This window comes from Cherax quadricarinatus, chromosome 81 (assembly GCF_038502225.1).
Source record: "Cherax quadricarinatus isolate ZL_2023a chromosome 81, ASM3850222v1, whole genome shotgun sequence".
In the NCBI taxonomy this organism is placed as follows: domain Eukaryota; kingdom Metazoa; phylum Arthropoda; class Malacostraca; order Decapoda; family Parastacidae; genus Cherax; species Cherax quadricarinatus.
In genome coordinates this window covers 18,078,281-18,091,561 of record NC_091372.1, presented here as the reverse complement: position 1 = coordinate 18,091,561, position 13,281 = coordinate 18,078,281, and the positions used below count along the sequence as shown (strand labels likewise).

At 38.8% G+C, this 13,281-nt stretch overlaps 2 protein-coding genes across 3 annotated transcripts in view; one reads left to right on the top strand and one right to left on the bottom strand.

Annotated features, from left to right (window-relative positions):
* The window catches only part of LOC128699921 (uncharacterized), a gene marked incomplete at its 5' end in the record, with an annotated part of 47,782 nt that extends 39,923 nt beyond the window's left edge, over positions 1–7,859 (top strand). Inside the window, 1 exon segment of one of the 2 annotated variants that reach the window (XR_011394269.1) lies at positions 133–1,079. Coding sequence is in view for 1 of the 2 variants with exons in the window: in XM_070102482.1 (XP_069958583.1) it covers positions 7,182–7,222 (41 nt within the window). 2 annotated transcript variants of the gene reach the window in all.
* Positions 7,860–8,761: 902 nt separating this feature from the next.
* LOC128699920 (zinc finger protein 271-like) lies at positions 8,762–13,136 on the bottom strand. Its single transcript, XM_053792762.2, has one exon. The coding sequence runs from the start codon at positions 10,402–10,404 to the stop codon at positions 9,205–9,207; it is 1,200 nt and encodes a 399-aa protein (XP_053648737.2). The 5' UTR covers positions 10,405–13,136; the 3' UTR covers positions 8,762–9,204.
* Between the last annotated feature and the right edge of the window lie 145 nt (positions 13,137–13,281).

The window sequence follows — 13,281 nt, the reverse complement described above, 5'->3', positions numbered from 1 at the left end:
ATTATACAGCGCCTGGGGGGGGGGGGGAATGTGGAAGGCATTCAGGCTTAATTCGGGGAACTGGAGCACAGATCCAATTCCCTAAATCAGGAGCCCCTCACCAACATCAAGGAACCTTCCTTGAGGGGTGAGGTGACTAAAATGCCGGGAGGAAGAGGCTAGTAACTCTTTTTCCTGTATACATTACTGAAGTTAAAAAGAGAAACTTTTTTCTTTTTGGGCCAACCTGCTTCGGTGGGATACGGCCAGTAGGTTGAAAGTAGTTCTGATAGTTAAATAGACACTTTTTAGCACTCAATCAACAGAACAGAAAATATACTAGCAAAATATCAAGGAATATGGTCAAACTGAGCAATGGAATTGGGTTAAAAGAGAACTCAAAGTGAACAAAGTACTGCTGCATAAATTGTTCCCAGACTGCCAACTTTGCACTTGTGTAATTCCATGAGTTTTCCATCAAATTTTGCCTTTTTTGAAAAATTACCTCCATAATAATAATAATAATCTAAACCTGCCAGTGCACCTGACCTATAACTTAGTGATACCATCCATCTAGTGACATCATACAGAAACATCTACAATGTTACTGTAGCTAAAAACCAGTAACAAATCAGTCCTTATTGTGATAGAGTGATGTATACAGTTTGTGGTAATACACTAAACCTGTAGTTAGCAGGACTCATGAAATCGTAATGACACGATTGCAAACAAACCATACCACGGGCAGGGATAGAACCCGCGATCTGGAGTTTTGAGACTCTCTGATTGCGGGTTCTATCCCCGCCCATGGTATGGTCTGTAGTTAGCAGCAGTCACAATATACACAACGAACATCAAATATTCCTCCAGTAATCTTCATCTTCAGAAGCCATGGCTTCTCCAACATGCAAGTCATACTTTTTGCATCAAACTGAATACGTATTACTGTTAAACATTTTTTCCGGTAGTCCTTTTCATGAGCTAGTCCAAAATCACCGACTGGATACGTCCAAAATAAGTGATCCACTAATCCAGATTCACCCGGATACGTCCTAGGAATAAGTGAACCAACAACTGGATTCATACAGATTTATTGAAAAAGGTTAAGAGAGTGGTGAAGCAATGTAAAAAGAGAGCAAATGAGAGAGTGGGTGAGATGTTATCAACAAATTTTGTTGAAAATAAGAAAAAGTTTTGGAGTGAGATTAACAAGTTAAGAAAGCCTAGAGAACAAATGGATTTGTCAGTTAAAAATAGGAGAGGAGAGTTATTAAATGGAGAGTTAGAGGTATTGGGAAGATGGAGGGAATATTTTGAGGAATTGTTAAATGTTGATGAAGATAGGGAAGCTGTGATTTCGTGTATAGGACAAGGAGGAATAACATCTTGTAGGAGTGAGGAAGAGCCAGTTGTGAGTGTGGGGGAAGTTCGTGAGGCAGTAGGTAAAATGAAAGGGGGTAAGGCAGCCGGGATTGATGGGATAAAGATAGAAATGTTAAAAGCAGGTGGGGATATAGTTTTGGAGTGGTTGGTGCAATTATTTAATAAATGTATGGAAGAGGGTAAGGTACCTAGGGATTGGCAGAGAGCATGCATAGTTCCTTTGTATAAAGGCAAAGGGGATAAAAGAGAGTGCAAAAATTATAGGGGGATAAGTCTGCTGAGTATACCTGGTAAAGTGTATGGTAGAGTTATTATTGAAAGAATTAAGAGTAAGACGGAGAATAGGATAGCAGATGAACAAGGAGGCTTTAGGAAAGGTAGGGGGTGTGTGGACCAGGTGTTTACAGTGAAACATATAAGTGAACAGTATTTAGATAAGGCTAAAGAGGTCTTTGTGGCATTTATGGATTTGGAAAAGGCGTATGACAGGGTGGATAGGGGGGCAATGTGGCAGATGTTGCAAGTGTATGGTGTAGGAGGTAGGTTACTGAAAGCAGTGAAGAGTTTTTACGAGGATAGTGAGGCTCAAGTTAGAGTATGTAGGAAAGAGGGAAATTATTTCCCAGTAAAAGTAGGCCTTAGACAAGGATGTGTGATGTCACCGTGGTTGTTTAATATATTTATAGATGGGGTTGTAAGAGAAGTAAATGCGAGGGTCTTGGCAAGAGGCGTGGAGTTAAAAGATAAAGAATCACACACAAAGTGGGAGTTGTCACAGCTGCTCTTTGCTGATGACACTGTGCTCTTGGGAGATTCTGAAGAGAAGTTGCAGAGATTGGTGGATGAATTTGGTAGGGTGTGCAAAAGAAGAAAATTAAAGGTGAATACAGGAAAGAGTAAGGTTATGAGGATAACAAAAAGATTAGGTGATGAAAGATTGAATATCAGATTGGAGGGAGAGAGTATGGAGGAGGTGAATGTATTCAGATATTTGGGAGTGGACGTGTCAGCGGATGGGTCTATGAAAGATGAGGTGAATCATAGAATTGATGAGGGAAAAAGAGTGAGTGGTGCACTTAGGAGTCTGTGGAGACAAAGAACTTTGTCCTTGGAGGCAAAGAGGGGAATGTATGAGAGTATAGTTTTACCAACGCTCTTATATGGGTGTGAAGCATGGGTGATGAATGTTGCAGCGAGGAGAAGGCTGGAGGCAGTGGAGATGTCATGTCTGAGGGCAATGTGTGGTGTGAATATAATGCAGAGAATTCGTAGTTTGGAAGTTAGGAGGAGGTGCGGGATTACCAAAACTGTTGTCCAGAGGGCTGAGGAAGGGTTGTTGAGGTGGTTCGGACATGTAGAGAGAATGGAGCGAAACAGAATGACTTCAAGAGTGTATCAGTCTGTAGTGGAAGGAAGGCGGGGTAGGGGTCGGCCTAGGAAAGGTTGGAGAGAGGGGGTAAAGGAGGTTTTGTGTGCGAGGGGCTTGGACTTCCAGCAGGCATGCGTGAGCGTGTTTGATAGGAGTGAATGGAGACAAATGGTTTTTAATACTTGACGTGCTGTTGGAGTGTGAGCAAAGTAACATTTATGAAGGGGTTCAGGGAAACCGGCAGGCCGGACTTGAGTCCTGGAGATGGGAAGTACAGTGCCTGCACTCTGAAGGAGGGGTGTTAATGTTGCAGTTTAAAAACTGTAGTGTAAAGCACCCTTCTGGCAAGACAGTGATGGAGTGAATGATGGTGAAAGTTTTTCTTTTTCGGGCCACCCTGCCTTGGTGGGAATCGGCCAGTGTGATAATAATAATGCTTGCAATCTCTGTGGTCAATGGTCCCATGGTATATGCTGGGATTTTAAACCAGTGACCACACTTGACATTAATGCAGAGAGATGTTTTTGGGTGTGCCCAAACGAGATACACCTGTATGAGGAAATTACATCTATATTAAAAGACAAGAACACTAATTAAAGATCATTCTTGAAAGACATATCAGCACGGAATAACAACTGGAAAAATAAAATGGGTGGTTTGGATGGGGCTGTCTTGGACGACAGTGCTCCTGATGGTGCTAGTGTTGTCCCAGAGGACAGTGAACCAAAAGGAGACATTAGCCCTGGTGATGAAACAAGTAAAGATAATGCTATTCAGTTCACGGAGGTACAAAATAGAGATACTGCTGGAGATGGAACAAAAGGGGGTGATGCCTCAGGGAGTGTCGACACATCACCAGCAAAACCTGGAAGAAGCACTGATGTCCATACAGGGGCGATAGATAGGGAGGAAACAGAAAAAAATGCATCAGCAGTGAACACAGCTACAATGAATCTTAGCAAACGGTATCTGCAGGCACGGTATATCTGGTAAAACAGGTGGGATACGCACCTTTGACCATCCCAAAAAATGCCACACCCACATGGCAACAGGAGAGTGCAACTACCCTTCTTGCAATTTATTTCACCCAGAAATGTGTCACTCATCAATCCATGAAAGACAATGCTACAATTATACTGCCTGGCACATCATCTAAGGGGGACAAGAAGACACAGACCAGCCAGTCTATGGGAAACAAATGAGCCACAACCCCTCCAGGAACAGAGCTTTTTTTAGGGCCAAAAGGAAAAAAAAAAACTGGCAAGAAATGACAACAATCCTACACCAACTGAAAACACTTCTGGAGCAGAGGCACAGACATTGGCCTCCACTCAAGAACAACTGATATTAGAGCCAGCAAATAAAACCCCCCTAAATTCCACCAATATAACACCATTTGTCTTTGCAAACATAGAGTCTTAAAGCCGTCAAAAACAACAAAATTCCTTACATCAAGGGACTGCTCACGGAGTCAAGTGCAATGTTTCCAGCATTCACAGAGACCCACATAAAGGATCATTATGACAACAAAATATGGATCCCAGGTTATAGCCTATTCTGATGTGACAGACTAAACAGGCAACAAGGGGGGGTGGGATGGCCTGAACACCACAGAGTCACTCATTTACTCAGAAATACTAAACACCTCAAATGATGTAGTTGAAGTTTGGGCAGTAAACACTGAAAACCAAAATCTTGTCATTGTGGTGGTATACAAGCCTCCAGATGCAACTTCCCAGCAATTCCAGGAGCAGCTGTTGAAAATTGACCACTGTCTGGCATATCTCCCAACTCCTGCCCCAAATATCTTACTACTAGGAGATTTCAACCTGAGACACCTAAAATGGAGGAGTATAGCAAACAATGTTTTAGCAGAGATCACCCCAGGAGGCAGCTCAGACGAAAATTTACACACACATGAACTATTAAATTTCTGCACCAAATTCACCTTAAACCAGCAAATACTAGAGCCTACAAGACTTGACCTCGTCTTCACTAACAATGACCATCTGATATGTAATATAACCGTATCGAAGACAATACATTCAGATCACAACCTAATAAAGGTACAGGCATATAGGCAGAGGGCTCCTGACCAGCAAAATGTGATCAGTCATGAAGGTCTCTTCAGAAAATTTAATTTCAATAACAAAAACATAAATGGGATTAAGTCAACCATGCCCTAAATGAAACAAACAGGGAAGATATCCTAAACAACACGGATCTGAACATTTGCCTAGAAAAAATGAACTCTTTGATTCTTGAGATCTGCTCAAGACACATTCCATTAAGAAAAAGAAAGAGAAGATGTAAACTAGAGAGAGACGTTCCCTATACAGACGAAGGCGAAGAATTACAGAGCTGTTGAGGGGGGGCATTATATTTGAAATACATAGGGATGCACTAGTCAATGAAATTACAAATATCAAACTTAAGCTGATGGAATCTTACAGGAGATAAGAATCTCAGGAAGAACTAAAAGCCATAAAGGAAATTGAAAAAATCCCAAAATACTTCTTCTCTTATACCAAATCCAAGAAAAAAACATCCAGTATTGGGCCCCTGCTTAGGTGGGATGGGACATACACAGATGACAGCCAAAAAATGAGTGAAATACTAAAGTCCCAATATGACTCAATGTTCAGCGAGCCGCTGCCCAGACCAAAATTTGGTCATCTCAAAAATCTCAGATATTATCCTAACTCCACAAGACTTTGAAAAGGCAATAAATAACATGCCCATGCACTCTGCCCCAGGCCCAGACTCATGGAACTCGTGTTCATCAAGAATTGCAAGAAGTCCCTATCATGTGCCTTCAGCATTCTATGGAGAGGGAGCATGGACACAGAGGTCATCTCACACACAAAAAACAACAGACATAGCCCCACTCCACAAAGGTGGCAGTAAAGGAATTGCAAAGAACTACAGACCAATAGCACTAACATCCCGTACCATAAAAATCTTTGAGGGGGTTCTAAGAAGCAAGATTGCCAACCACCTAGATACCCATCAGTTACACAACCCAGGGCAACACGGGTTTAGAGCAGGTCGTTCCTGCTTGTCCCAGCTGCTGGACCACTATGACAAGGTCCTGGATGCTGCTGAGGATAAACAAAATACAGATGTAGTATACACAGACTTTGCAAAAGCTTTCGACATGTGTGACCACAGTGTAATAACGCACAAAATGCGTGATAAAGGAATAACAGGAAAAGTTGGTAGATGGATCTATAACTTCCTGAAAAATAGAACACAAAAAGTAATAGTAAACAGAGTAAAGTCCCAGACAGCCATGGTGAAAAGCTCTGTTCCACAAGGCACAGTACTCGCTCCCATTCTATTCATCCTCATTTCTGACATAGAGATGTAAGCCATTGCTTCATGTCTTCCTTTGCGGATGACACCTGGATTGCCATGGCAGTGACCTCCACTAGGAGACACTGCAAGATTCCAAGCGGACATCAACCAAATATTCAAATGAGCCACTCAAAATAACACGAAGTTCAACGAGGAGAAATTTCAACTACTCAGATATGGAAAACTTGAGGAAATTAAAAATGTAACAGGGTATACGACAAATTCTAACCATACAAAAGAGCAAAAAAGAAATGTGAAAGACCTGGGAGTGATAATATCAGAATATTTCACCTTCAAAGACCACAACAATGTATCTACCTCATTGGCTAGGAAAATGATAGGATGGATAATGAGAACCTTCAAAACTAGGGATGCCAAGCCCATGATGACACTCTTCAAACTGAGTGTTCATTCTATGCTGGAATACTGCTGTACGCTAACAGCCCCCTTCAAGGCTGGTGACATTGCAGACCTGGAGAGCGTACAAAGAACTTTCACAGCACACAAGTATGATAAGGCACCTAAATTACTGGGAATGGTTAAGGTCCTTGATCTGTATTCTCTGGAATGCAGGCGAGAGAGATACATAATATACACTTGGAAGGTCCTGGAGGGATTGGTACCAAACCTGCACACGAAAATCACTCCCTATGAAAGCAAAAAACTTGACAGGAGATGCAACATTCCCCCAATGAAAAGCAGGGGAACCACGAGTACATTGAGAGACTGTGAGGGAAAAGTAGGCGTAAGTGGGGTTAAGGTTGTTCAGGCAACCAGGAACCATTAGCGAGTTACGTCGCGCACCCCCCCCCCCTGGCGGGCTGGGGCGAAACTAGTTCTTGGTGTCTGATTTGTTCAAATTTCTACTCCTGGTAATATTGACCTTACCTGGTGTGGGTTGAAGTTTGGAGAGTCACTTCACCTCCACTCTTCTCCTAATCAGGTAGGGTGATCTACCAGGAGTATTACTGTTTGTTCCTTTCTTTTGTTTGCTGGTTACCAGTAATGATTTTGGCATTTATCATTCTTTTCCATTCTTAAATGTTATATTATCATGACCATGGGTAACCAGTTTATTTTTTCTTATTACCAGCTCTGTTTCTGGCGTGGTCATCCAGGATAGATGCCAGATAAAGGAGCAAGACATTTGTTAATGAGACTTAACATTATTGGACTACTACTGGCCCTTACTTGTTCTACTTGTGGTGCTCCATCCAAGTGGTAGGAAATTCCAAAACATCGGACTATCACCATCCGCCCTGGATAACCTACATCAATAATATCAGAAGATCTATCCAGGGCCTTACCTACTCCTGCCCAACTACAAGAACCGAAGGCCATTTTTTTTATTATATTTAAATTTTAAGTAAAATCCTCAAAAATCATTATTCTTATTTTTCCTAGTCGTTTCTTTATTTATTTATTTTTCCATTAGTTTCTTTTGTTCAGATGGAAGGCGTTTCACTGACAGAGACAACACAGTAAGTGTCCGGGGCCCAAGACTGCTCAACTGCCTCCCAGCCTACATAAGGGGGATTACCAACAGACCCCTGTTTGTCTTTAAGAAGGCACTGGACAGGCACCTAAAGCCAGTACCTGACCAACCGGGCTGTGGTTCGTACGTCAGCTTACATGCAGCCAGCAGTAACAGCCTGGTTGATTAGACCCTGATCCACCATGAGGCCTGGTCTCAGACCAAGCCACGAGAGCATTGACCCCTGAAACCCTCTCTAGGTAAACTCCAGACTGCCAACTTTGCACTTGCATAATTCAATGAGTTTTCCATCAAATTTTGCATTTTTGAGTAATTATCTCCTTAAAAAAAGTTCTCTACTTGTGAAGATTTTTTTAAATCGTGACACTGTTGGCACTTTTAACTTGGGGAATCATGACAATGAAAGGGTTAAATAAAATTCTGACAAGCATCACATTTGCTTTAATGACTGTTACTGGTTAGAACAATTATATTTTAATATTTATCTTCACCATCACACAGATACATAAAGTCAGTGCCCGATCATCTGAGCTGTGGTTCATACACTAGATTGTGTGCAGTCAGCAGTAACAACCTGGTTGATTAGGCCCTGATCCACTGGGAAGCCTGATCAAGACTAGGCAGTGGGGGTACTGATCCTCAGAATGACCTCCAGGTAGTCACCGAGTATAGGAATACCGGGAGAAGACTAATTCTGGAAGACTACCAGTTTAAATATTTCCTGAGTACTTATAACATTCATAAAATATTCATGGTGATTTATGAAATAAAATCTAAACTCACATGCTATGACTAGAATTCAGTAGTTTGCAAGGTCTAGAATTAGTCTGCCTAAAAGGCTCATAATAAAAGGGCTTTTTTTTTTCAAATATACAAGATAACATATTTTCATAACTGGAACTACACTGCAAATTCATCATTAGTAACTTCCATGTACACATATTCTGGTGAAATAATTATAATTTTTAAATAATGTTCAACAAATAGTATAAGACCACTGATAGAAGTCAAAGAGAAAATTGGGCAAGTTTTGTCAACCAGACTGTGACATCAGGCTATGAGCAGCAATAGTCTGGCTGATCAGGCAGTCACTAGAATGGCATTCATAAAGAGTCATAGGAATGTTTATATGTACTACTACTATTGCCAATATATACATACTACTACTGTCATGACAATTATTTTACCAATGCTGCTACTACTATCACAATATTTGTTACCACAGCTATTAATTCTGCTGGTGTTTTTTTTTTGCTAGTCTTATTAGAAGTGAAGCCTTTGTATGAAAAATAAATAAGTTTTGTTCTGATAATGGAAAAAGTATTCAATACACTGATTATGTGGTTTCTTTGTTGTATAATTGTCTTATATCATAAGTTTGCATAATTTACCTAAAGTTTGTTTTATAGACGGTGTAAAGAGGTATACAGTGGTACCTCGAGTTTCGTACAACTCCCAACTCGAACAATTGTGTAAGTGTATTATTGTAAGTTTGTTTTTGGGAGTCTGAAACTTACTAATCTAATTTACATTATTCCTTACGGGAAAAAATTCGTTCGGTAACGGCACTCAAACAGCCTTCTGGAACGAATTATGGCTGAAACTCGGGGTACCACCGTAGTTACTCACTTCTATGCGCTCTCATATGTTTTACTGCAGATGCTTTTCGTGAAAAGTTTCTTTGACACACTGAACACTGGTATGGTTTCTCTCCTGTATGAGCTCTCATGTGTTGTATCAGAGATGAATTACTTGATAAGTCTCTCTGACAAACTAAACACCTGTAAGGTCTCTCTCCAGTATGAACTCTCATGTGTTCTATCAGAGTTATTTTTCTTGAAAAATCTTTCGAGCACTCTGAACACTGATACGGTTTCTCTCCCGTATGAGCTCTCATGTGTTGTATTAAAGACGATTTACTTGAGAAGTTTTTTAAACATACTGAACACTTGTATGGCTTTACTCCTGTATGAACTTTCATATGTTTAACTAAATTAGATTTTTGAGAAAAGTGTCTTGTACATTCTGGGCACTTGTGTGGCCTTTCTCCTGTATGGACGCTCATATGTCTTGTTAGTGCTGAATTTTCTTTAAAGTCTTTTAAGCACTCTGGGCATTCAAAGGGGTTTTTTTCTGCATGAACTCTCATATGCTGTGATAAAGTTCTTTTTTTGGCAAAGCTCTGAAGACACACTGAACACTGAAATGGTTTCTCTCCTGTATGAGTTGTTTTGTGTTGTAACAATGAGGATTTTCTTGAAAAATCTTTTAAACATTCTGAGCACTGAAATGGTTTTTCTCCAGTATGTGTTCTCGTATGTTGTATTAAATATGATGTCCTAGAGAAAACCTTTAGGCATAGTGAACACTTATAGGGTTTCTCTCCTGTGTGAACTCTCTTATGTTTTACCATATCTGAGCTATCTTTAAAGTATTTTAGACATATTGAACACTGATAGGGTTTTTCTCCTGTGTGAACTCTTCTATGTTTTACAAGATTAGCTTTATGAGCAAATTCCCTAAGACACTCTGAACACTGGTAAGGTTTCTCTCCTGTATGAACTCTCATGTGTTTAATCAGAATTGAAGTTTGTGAAAAGCTTCTTAAACACTCTGAGCACTGATATGGTTTCTCTCCTGTATGAATTCTTTTATGATTTACTAAATATGATTTTTGATTAAATTCTTTATGACACACTGAACACTGATAAAGCTTCTTTCCTGTATGAACTCTGGTATGACATATCAAAGCTGATCTTACTTTGAAACATTTCTGACACACTGAGCATGTGTACGGCTGCTCTTCAGCACGAGCCTGCATGTCTTACAAAGGTAAATTTTGTAAATTGTCTACTCGATGAATTTCAACGTGATTTCACCAGAATATTCAAACCTTTGAATCACTTATAATTATAACCTGAATGAACATTCCTCTACAGTTCATGGGAAAATTCTTCATTCTTAATTTTTTATGAGATATATTAGAACATCCTCTTCTGAAAAAGTGACCTTAATACAGACATTACTTTCCCCAAAGAGATTTAAAATGTAAAATATAATAAAAAGGAACTCTTTTTTTAAGGCTATAGTTCAGTAAAAACTAAGACAATTATCTGAGTGCTCACAATTATTACCTATATGGATTTACATTATTTTCAAATCACAAATTCTGAAGTAGGTTTCAGGTCTACTTACCGTCTAAATGTTTAAAAAAAATTTTTAAAAACGATACACACCCAATAATGAAATTTTTGTCTATATATGTATACTACATATACAAAGAATATTAAATTATTATATTGTACTGTATACAGAAGATGTCATGTGAAATGAGCACACACAATTCATGCAAAATAAAATTATAAATGATAATGAATTTTGTTTAATGTCCAAAGTACAATATTTTCAATTTACCTTTATTGAAGGTTATATGCTTATATTAAACTTTTATGATGCCAAAAAAATAGATGTAATAAATAAATCTCAACAATATACTTTTTCAAAGATACTGTTTTAATATAGATAATAACTTTATACAATATGAACTGAGTATCAATTTAAAATTAGTGTTAGAAGACAGTTCAAGATTCTAAAGACAGCCTGCTAGCGGTTAATATAAAAACAAGTGTCCTGAAAATTGGTGCTTGGCCGAAAACACATTCAGGTTTTTCCAAAATGAACCATAATTGAATATTTAAAACTGACATTACACACACACACACACACACACACCACACACACACACCACACACACACACACACACACACACACACACACACACACACACACACACACACACACACTGCCATTCTCATCATACAATTATCAAATAAATTATTTGCCAAATGTGTATACGAAATTCACATTTCCTTTTGATATCAGGATACAATGCTTCAACTGATGAGTTGATTATCTGCAAGAGTAAATAATGATCAATTAGCACATACTCGAAAAAAAAATAATATAAGTTAAACTTATGCTGAAAAGCCAATCTAATTTTCAGGTGCACAAGACAGTTGATTCTTCAATACAGTAGGACCCCACTTATATGGCAGGTTAGGTTCCAGGCTACTGCTGAAATGCAGACATCACCAGAAAGCAGAATGCCATTTTTTCCACTTTTAAATGCATATAAATGCCAGATGACAAGTTTACACTAAGGTATATTATGTTAGCAATAGAACTAGGCATTAAAAACAATGAAAGTAAAATACAAACACAGTACACCCATTACTTACTTTAAAATATTTGTAGTCTTAATGTAGGGTGAGAGGCGAGTTTAATTTGTAGGAAGTCAGGTTTGGGAGGTACGGTAGCCAGCCAGGTCAGCCCTCCCCACCCACACATAATATAATACATTTAATTAAAGCTCCCAGAGCAATACAATACATATACAGTATAGTGGACCTTCGGTTATCGGCTGTAATCCGTTCCAGAAGGTTGGCTGATAACTGAAATGGCCGAAAACCAAATTAATATTTCCCATAAGAATTAATGAAAATACAATTAATCTGTTCCAGACAAAAATATTCACAAAAAAATATTTTTTTTTAACAATTATTTAAGTTTTACATACCTTTACTGAAGGGTAACGCTGGCTTCTGGAAGATAGGGAAGAGGAAAGAGGGAGGAGTTAGTGTTTGGAAGGGGAATCCCCCTCCATGAAGACTTTAGGTAGCAAAGCCTTCTCTGGGGTTACTTCCCTTCTTTGTCTTTTAATGCTACCAGGACCAGCTTGAGAGTCACTGGACCCCTGCCTCACAACAAATCTGTCCATAGAGGTCTGTTTCTGGCATCTCTCTAAGATTTCCCTGAAGTGGGACAGGGTTTTGTCACTGAACATGTTGCAGATATGGTTTGTTTCAGCTTGGTCAGGGTGGTGTTTTTCTACAAAAGCTTGCACCCTAGTCCACAATGCACACACCTCTTTAATCTGTCATTAACTGCTACAGTACATTCATTACTAACCTTAAAATATTTGTAGTCTTAATGTAGGGCAAGAGGTGAGTAGTATTTATTTGTAGGAAGTCAGTGTAGTTAGCAGTAGATGTAGGTACAGTACACATATGTAGCCCCCCCCCAGGCTACACTACACAGCTATATTACACTACACAGCCATATTATTACCATGTTCACTGAGTTTAATCGTTTCTAACAACTACCTTTAGATGCCATCATAAACAAAGGAAGAAGTAATGAATAATTCATGCCAAGAATTGTAAACAAATGCATATGAAGGGCGGTTACTGCACCAGTCGCCAGACTCACAGTTTTCTCTAACGCTGCATCAGAAAAAACGTAATGTTTACTCTCCATCCCACTCTCCACTCGATAACATATAAACAATGCATGTATATAAGCTATGTTTATATGCTACATGATATGTAACATGTTTCTTATATAATTTTGAAGAAAATATCATAGATGGATTAATGAAAATGTCAATATTAACGTAAAATAAGACGTTTAATGTGGCAAAGAGTGATTATTAAATATACATCATATATAATAAACATTGCATTTTATATGCTATGTAACATGCTTCTTACATAATTTTGAAGAAGATATAATAGATGAATTAATGAAAATGTCTATATTAACGTAAAATATGATTTTTAATGTACCAGTGATTATTATTAAATATACATCGCATATAAACATTGCATGTTTTCATATAATATTTAACATGTTTCTTTG

Excerpts from the sequence above, each read along its gene's own strand:
- LOC128699920 (XM_053792762.2), bottom strand. The coding sequence starts at position 10,404 with ATGCAGGCTCGTGCTGAAGAGCAGCCGTACACATGCTCAGTGTGTCAG.